Source organism: Neomonachus schauinslandi, chromosome 2 (assembly GCF_002201575.2).
Source record: "Neomonachus schauinslandi chromosome 2, ASM220157v2, whole genome shotgun sequence".
NCBI lineage: Eukaryota > Metazoa > Chordata > Mammalia > Carnivora > Phocidae > Neomonachus > Neomonachus schauinslandi.
In genome coordinates, this window is record NC_058404.1 from 116,896,378 (window position 1) to 116,905,478 (window position 9,101).

Consider the following 9,101-nt stretch of genomic DNA (forward strand, 5'->3'; position numbering starts at 1 on the left):
TGAAAGTTATTTATCTTGCAGTAGACAAGGCATTAATGGACCTCTTTTTTTTTTTTTAAAGCCTTAAAAACCCATTTGTGAAGAAATTTTTTGTAAGTTTCCCTTTAAGGGTTGGTAATCTATACATACTGTCTTAGTTTGGGTTGTTATTTAAAAAAAAAAAAATCACCATACTGTGGGTGGCTTGAACAGCAAACATTTATTTCTCACAGCGCTGGAGGCTGAGAAGTCTGAGATCAGGGTGCTGGCAGATCTAATGTCTAGTGAGGACCCCTTCCTGGTTTACAGATAGAGAGCTAGGAGGGGAAGCAAGCTCTCTCTTCTTACAAGGGCACCAATTCCATTTGAGGAGGGCTCCACCTTCACGACCTAATTCCCTCCCAGGGGCCCCACCTCCTAATTCCGTGACATTAAGGTTTAGGAATTCAACATATGAATTTTTTGAAAGAGGACACAAACATTCAACCCATAACATATACTTAATTCTGGGTCATACAGCTACATATATTGAAACTGGGAGGAAAAAATACCTTCTTGGATGTTTCTTACTTTTGAAAACACTTTTATATTTTGCTCAGGACACTAATAGTCATTATAACCAAAATCAGAATGAGCCAATAACAAGGTATTTCTATAATAACTACTTGTTTTGAAAGAAAAAAATATATTTTATATGTTCAGAATTCCTTTAGATAACTTGTAATAATCCTTAGGGACTATTAGCCTTTCTTGGCTAAATAAACTATCTATCTCTATGAAATATTAAATACATACTATTCCTCTATCTTTATTGCTTACCTTATCATGAATATAAAAGTAACATGTTAAATTTGAGGTATTTTGAAAATATGGCAAATAATAAAGAAAAAATATTATTACAGTGTATAGAGATAGCTACCTTTAAAAAAAATCCATATTAGCATATTCCTCCCATCCTTTTTAAATGCAGAGATCACACTGCACACAGTAAGAGGAGGCCCAATTTACTGAGTACTTCCTAAACGGCAGACAACCCGCTAAGTGCTTCACATACATTATGTCAATATCCTATGAGCCGGGTATTTTATGCCTAATCTGTATATGGAAAAACTGAGGATTAGTGATTTAAATAAGTTGCCCAGAGCCATACAGCTAGTAATTGGCCACATTGAGATTTTGGCACAAGGTTGCCCAATGTTAAGGTCCATATTCTTTACTATTATGTTTCTTTTCTTTACCATTATAACTAATTTTCCATGTCATTAATAAATCACTGCAAATATCATGTAAAGTAAAAAATGTAAAACTCCTATATGATTAGGCATGTCTCACAGAAGCCCTGCAGTCAATGAGTAATAATATATATATTTTTAATTTAATTAAATGGCAAAATTTAAGAGCAAAAATGGAATATCATTGTTGTTCAAGTTAAAATGTATAGAGACTTTGAATGTTTTTATAAGCTTATTAGGCATTTGTATTTCTAAAGATATATATTTCTCAAATAAGGACAATGTAAACCAGAAACTACAAGATGACTCTTTGGAACAAACACAGTATCATTACCTCACTGATTCTGGTTATATTGGGCAGGTCCAGTAGGTGGACATGTTGGAAGACCTAATTAAAAGATCTGAAAATATCTATATTTTTTCTCTTTCCTTATTTCAGATTAAACTAGTTTAACAAAGTTAGAAAATCAATTCATTTTTGCCTGCTATGGGTTGTTGTATTAATGGAGGTAAGACTAATAATTAGTATTTTAATTCTGGTATATATAAATGATTTGCTTAAAGTTCCTAAAGATAGTTGATTCTAAGACTTTAAAATTCTCTCCTTAAAATCTGGTTTACATCATTATTTTTATATCTAAAGAAAAATAGTAAAAGAAAAAGGTATTTACTAAGCAGCTGGATTAATGCAGCTTTAATGCATTTCCAATACTTAGTTATTCTGATTTCCTCTCTAGCTACACTATTTTCACCGTAATCTATTTAATACAAGAGTTGGAGCCACTGATGCATTCAGTTTGATTTATCTAGTGACAAATACCTCAATTATCCTCCTAGGGAAAATTATTTTTTGAGAGTAAATCTAATTTTGGTTTAATCCTCCAAGTAATTTTAATTCACTCTCTATATACTTGACAAAAGTAATTATGAAAGAAAAAAGCCATTCTGAATATACTATTATGAAATGTAAAGAAAATATCACATCAAAAAAGACATACACATTTTCAGTTGGTGTTAGTGAATTATGACTTTGGAAGTTACAAGAATATGCCAGAATGATTTAGCACCTATAAACCACAGAAAGGTAAAGAGATGTATGGCTGAGAAGATGGGAATTCTGTGATTTGAGAGGTGAGTAAATGGGCTGCAATATCTTGCCACCTTAGTCTGCATGGTGTACTTGTAAATGGGCATTGGCTTAATGGCTCATTTCTTAATGGAGAAGCTTTAAACTTTATGTCAACATTTATGTAAAATTTAAAGTGCACATAAATATACAGTTAATTTGAATTTGCTGTTTCAGATGTCTGCATTTTCCCAAATTTCCTTATTAACAGTTTACTTCTCTTCGTATAGGCTTGGCTTGAGATAACCAATGGAAACAGATTGTATTCATTTTCATTGTAAAAGATAACATAAACCCCACAAATTTCCAGTAGTCGATATTTAGAAAATGAACGTCACTGGACAAAAATCATAAAAACTACGAAAGTCTGAGATTCTGATATTGAAGAAGAGTTCCAGCTAGACCAGCCTATTATGTATGTTTTGTTAACACATACAGTTGGAAATGCAGATTAGCACAACCTTCCTAGAAAGTGATTTGGCAAATGTATCAAAATCTTAAACAATGCATAAGATATCCATCATAGTAATAATTACACATTATAACAACATGAAAAAAAATGATCAATGAGTAGGGGAAAGATTTATGACAATGTTAAGTTAAAGCAAGATCTATATAGTATGATGTAAATGATGTTAACATATGTGTAAATATGCATTTGTATGTGTGCATAAATATATAAAGACCAAAGGTTTTTGACACTATTCATTTCTCAGTAGTGGAAATACTGGTGATTCTTCTTTGTATTATTATGTATTTTCTATATTGAGCATATGGTCCTTTAAAAATAAGAAAAAAAATTTTAAAACAAATACAAGGAGTAACAGCAACATTTCTCTGTTTTTCTTTTCTTTCATTCTCTTTCAAAATGTAAAATAAACCAAGGAAGGTCATTGTTATTAGAATTCATTCGTTCATTCAACTGAGAACTACTGTATGTCAAACATTGTTTTAGGCACTGGGCATTCTGCAAGTGAGGAAAATAAAACTCGTGTCTGGGAGAGGAACAAATGTTACCTCTATCACATAATGGTGAAGTGCTATGAATGAAATACTATTCATTAATATGATATACTTTTAGATATAGAAAACAAAAGTTATAAACTTATTTAGCAAAGAATATAAAAGTATCTCCTTTTAATTAATCTAAGGCATATAATTTTTCTTAATTAATTAAAGAAATTGAAATTGTTTGATTACTTACCCCAATATTAAACATCCCTGTAAAATACTCCATATTTGCTTGAATGAACCAAATGTTGCTTAAACCTAGTTCATCACTTCTCTTCTTAGCACGAATTAATGATAATTCCTTGTTTTCTATTAATGTAACCTAGATTTCACCCAGGAAACAATAGTACATTCAGTAACATAATTCAGATATTAGGGCAAAGTATTATTACTGTATAGCTTTAATGTAGAACATACTACACTGATCCTTATCCTGTGCCAGGAAGTATGCCAGATAATATGGTATAAAAATGAACAAGGTCCTCAAACTCTTGGAGCTTAGAGATGGAGTGATGTAAGTGCAACAGGCAATTATAATACAGTGATAAGTGTTTAATGGAAGACAATATTGTGTGTTATCAGAACACTCAGACTTGATGACTAAAGAAGGTTTTAGTCATTTAACATGGAGAATAACATATTAACCGAGGCCTAAAAAATGAATAGAAATCAGCTGGAGGAATGGAGTGTTTCAGACAGAGAAAGAAACACGTGTGAAGGCCAAAGCGTGTGTTTGAAGAACTGAGAAAATTGGTATAGCTGGGTCACAGTGTGTGGTGGTGATGGTGAATGGGGGGACAGGGTGTGGAGGGTAGACGTGAGGCTGGAGAGGTGATAGGAGCCAGATCGTGTGATCAAAGAAGGTTCCATTGCTGCCATATATAGTGTGGATTAGTGGGGGTGAGACAGAAGGAAGGGCAACTAGTTAGGAATCCAGGCCAACGAAGATTGGAAAGGATTACTTGTTTAGACAGAGAAAAGTGGGCAGAATTGTCACTTCCATCACTATCATTCCTAGTTCTACCCTTATTTTGTCTTTATGCTTGTGTTTACAGAAAAATTCTGTGTCCCTTCGTATAAAAAACCTGTCAGAGTACACTTGGTATCAAAGGCTTTCCAGCCATTATTTTAGCCAAGATTTCCCCTTTAAAGGCTCAACATCTCTAAGTGTTCAGACTGTTGGGAAGAGGGGGGAAAGACACCATAACCCTGACTCTGCTTCTCCAGGGTTCTACTTTATGAGCTTTCTTCCTCTAACTCCAACCACCAAGTTGTTACTTTCCTTGATTACAAAACAGACACCTGCTAGTTTCCCCCAGGATTCCTTACTTATTTTGCCCTTTATTTTCAAAGAAAGGAAAAAAATAATACACCCTTACCCCCCAGCATCCTGTTATATGTCATTCTGGCCAGTCTATGGGTTCTTCCTCATCTTTTTCTTCTATGAGGAATCACTGTAATTATTTTGCACCTTCCAGAGTTCACGAGCAAAGAAACTGCCTCATTTGTTTTGTATTTTTTTTAAAAGTCATCAAGTTCTAGACTTTTATGCTAAAAGATGGTCACTGCAAAGAAATGATTTCATATGGCAGAGACTAAAAATAATAAACTTCTAACAAATGGCAATGACTGCATAAATTCTGGTACATTTACTTAAAAACATACTATGTAGTTACATTTTGGTGATATTTTAATAATGATATTTAAAACTATTTGCAATAGGGAAAAACATTTATGCTACAATACTGAGTTAAAGCTGGTGACTAAAATTATATTTGCGTTTTTAGCATTTGCGGCAATAAGCATCCTCCTGGACAATGACTTAATGAGAACATGGGGAGAAAAGCATTTGACGGATGAGTGTAGTAAATTTGGAGTTTATTTTTTTCTTTAAGGAATTTTGTAATTGCTGTTACAATTTTGGTACAATGGATAAAAATCAAGATACCAAAAGAATATGCTTAACAAGTTTCAGAAGCTAGTATTTGCAGTATAAAATTATGGGGACAATTAAACTAGTTTCACCATTAAGTATTTTATTTAACAACAGAATGGTTATTCCCTCTAAAACTTATTTTAAAATATAACGCTTTTATAAAAATTGAAAAATGTATTGTGATCCTACTTTACTTTTTTTTTAAAGATTCTTAGAAGTTTAGTTCAAAGAAAAAAAAATTATCTGTGCCACATAATGTGACCTGGGTGAACAATTAATAAATTCAAAGAGCAGGGGTCAGACACAGACTCAGCGAACTGAACTGGGTAGTTTTCCAGTGTTTCCTTTTATGGGTTATTCAGATTTTACCTGGCATGATGGCAGTATGTGAGCAAGGACAATTCCAACATGGCCCTGGAAAAGGCAGAAAAAGAAACAAGTTAACTTTGGTCCCTAAAGCTTTTTTCTCATTCTGAGACAGTAGTCTTGCCAAATAAAAACATGACTTTGAATGTAATACAATAAAGTCACATAGTTGGGGAAAGGCTAAAGAGAACAAAAGGAGGGATGTAATACCCCGCCGCTGCAGAAATCCACAATTCTGTCACCAGGTTTGGCCTGATTTGCCACGACATAAACAAGGTTGTTTAACTGCTGCTGCTTCCTCAAAGCTCGATCACTGGACATTTTACCTGGGGAAGACAAGAGATGAAGACAATGAAATGTTAGGCATCATGAGGGAGTAAGAAGGTACTCATAGAGTAGACCGCCAGCATCCAACAAGAGGGGTAAATGTATAAATGAGTTCCAAATTCCACATCATCCACCGTGAGAGGACCAGAGAACTGAAACCCAGAAATGAACTCTCTCTATGCTTATTTTTACTTTTATTCATGTCCAACTTCTCTGTCAATATCCATTGAAAAAATGTCTTCTAGAGAGGAAACAGTAAGTGAAATATTAATGGCAGAGTCATAAAGTGTTCAGTAAATGTTTACTGGATGAATAAAAATTAACGGTGACAGTTTCTTCCCTCTTTCCCTATCAGAGACAGATTGCAAAGACTACCTAATTCTAGCACATTGTTTAAATCTCTTTGGACAAAAGAGATCCATAACAAAAACATTTTCATTATTTAATTGGCACGCCCTTGAACTCTTAGTTTTTCTGGTTAGGAACGTTGGAACATAGGTGTCACATTGTCTGAAATATATCAATAGTTAGTGTATTTAGAGAGAAATTAGATTTTACCATTTTGGCTTTGAAGCTTCTTTTCCTCATGAGCCAGACACAGAAATCTAATGCAATTAGAGATTAAAGATAGGGCATTTCCAAGTATGAAATGCCTTGGGCCTAGCAGCATGAACATCTTAACTTTCCTTCAAAGCCACTAGTTAAGTCCACGAAATAACTTCAGAAGAATGAATAAAATTATTTGTTTTTACATATTTCACATGCACTTTTTGTTAAGAGCAAGATTAAGAAAATATAAGGGAGCAGATCTCATTGATACAGATAAAAGGCAAACCCAGATAATCTTTAGGCTTGATCAAAAATTATTTACAGTTACCAATGTTTCCCTGATCCATTTTCACAGGAAAAACAGCCTGGCTTTTTTCTTTTCTTCTCTTTTCTGTTTTCCTTCTTTCTTAGGTTACTGAAATAAAAACACTGGAAACCCTTTATTTTAGGAAAAAATAGAAAATATGAATAAAAAATTTATATGAGAGAAAAAGATCCAAATCTAATAATTCAGAGCTCATATCTTTGTATATATATACTTCCAGCTGTATCCATAAATTCATAATGTTCTAGATGCACATAAAACCTTATATATCAATCTTTCCATGTCAATGCATGTTTCTATGCTATATGTTTTAATGGCTGCATAGTATTCCATTGACCATATCTACCACACTTCTATAACCAATCTATTGTAATAATGTCATCATCATCATACAGCTAAATCACTGTACACATTCTTAATTATTTAGCATGTTCTAATGTGAATTTCAAACCTGAAGGGCATTTCAATCAATAGTTTGGTGACTTCATTTATGAAGACAGTTTCATGTAGCTAGCTTTTCATTTTTCTCTAATAATATAATTGTGAAAAATTTAAACAAAATAAATAAAAGCCCCTATCATCCTACCCTTTCTGGATTACCACTCCTAAGAAATTAGGACAATTTTCAACACAGCAAAGTTGAAAGAATCTTACAGTGAATGTCTCTGTAACCTCCACTTAGATTCTACCACTAACAACTTACCATACTTGGTTTAGTCACACTCCGTTCATCTAACCATCTGTCTATCCATCCATTCATAAATCTGCCTTATTTTTTATGGCAAGGCAGTTCTGATTTGGAAGAGGAAGAGTAACAACGGGAAGGGGAGGAGAGTGGCAAAAAAAGAAAAGTAGTTTTGAGCCGGAAAGCTAGAGTCACAAATGCTGCTGCTTAATGGAGCCACCAAGAGGCAAGAAATGAACATAAACATTTTTGCCTTCCTTTTGTGGATTTCTTAACATTGCTTAGCCAAAGGATTTTCATAAAGTCAAAAGGAATTACCTTTTGTTAAGAACACAGAGAAAAGAAAATTTATTTAATGGAACAACTAGCAGGAAGTTTTGTACCATATTTCTATTATACATTTAGAATTATCTAACTTTCTTAGGTTTGCTCCAAAAGCAAATGTTGATGAAGATCTGTTTTTCTAAGATTGCATCTTTGCATATAAAGTATTCATGCTGATATGAAGGTTGAAGGCAAAGAGGTAATTTTCAGGGTTTGCTTAAATAGACACCATTAAGTTGCACGTAATATTCACAAATCAAGCTAAAAACATAGTAGCATGATGCTCAGATGCTTTATGGAAAAGCCACCTCAAATAAAGCATTCCTCCTCCCCATTCCAGTTATATAAATATTATGAAGCTCCTGGAAACATGAACAGGATCTCAAACACATTGAACAAGGTAAGAAAGTGGTATTTTGAGATATGGTGTTAATTTAAAAATCCAGTCTACTTTCTATTTATATCCAACATTCTTCTGCCTAAGACACCACTTATAAGCATGAATTTATAATCTATTTTTAGTTTGACTAAAAATGCTGGTTCTTTAAGTGCCATCATAGAAAAAGAAACCCAAGAATCAAATGGTCAGATGTTTTAATACAAATGATCTCATTCTTTCTGTGATGTAATTCTCCCACAGTGAAGTCTTTCCCTTGTCTAATTCAAGTCAGGAGGAACCTGATTATTTAGACAACTTCAGTGTTGTTTGCATTGCCCCAAAGGAAAATACAAAGGTAAACGAACAAATTTTTAAGCAAAGGAAGAGCTATGTTAGAACATCGGCATCATCTATGTTCTATAGGGCAATAGACAGTGAAACGCAGGTCCCATCCCCAGGGGTAAGGTTTTCATGCTTGGAATATCACTTGGGCACCTACTATGCTCAGTACTTGTCTATATGCTGAGGACACATCTCAAAGTGAGTAAAACATAGTTCCTGTCCTTAGGGAGCTAAGAGAGTATCTAAAGGAAGTTACGGGTGTTTATTATTTGCAAATGTATGTGCGCTGAAAATAAAGGACTAAATGAGACATCACAGAGGGCTTTACAGAGACTTGAGGCATTTCAGTTGAGTCTTTAAGGAGGAACAGAAACTTACCAGACAGAATGGCAAGGGAAAGTATACTAAGAAAAATATGACATATTTAGGGGAAAACCGCAATTAGCTCATGTGCTTAAAAATGAGGATCTATGTGATATGATACTTTATGTGGAAAACCCCAAAGACTCCACCCCAAAAC

At 33.7% G+C, this 9,101-nt stretch overlaps 1 protein-coding gene across 2 annotated transcripts in view; it reads right to left on the reverse strand.

Moving 5' to 3' along the window:
• The window catches only part of GSTCD (glutathione S-transferase C-terminal domain containing), a 117,385-nt gene that overhangs the window by 22,027 nt on the left and 86,257 nt on the right, over positions 1 to 9,101 (reverse strand). For both annotated transcript variants that reach the window (XM_021680364.1, XM_021680363.1), the window contains exons 5-7: positions 5,861 to 5,976; positions 5,654 to 5,698; positions 3,542 to 3,670 (exon numbers count right to left, since the gene is read on the reverse strand). In XM_021680364.1, the coding sequence (XP_021536039.1) occupies positions 3,542 to 3,670; positions 5,654 to 5,698; positions 5,861 to 5,976 (290 nt within the window). The remainder of the gene's footprint in view (positions 1 to 3,541; positions 3,671 to 5,653; positions 5,699 to 5,860; positions 5,977 to 9,101) is intronic.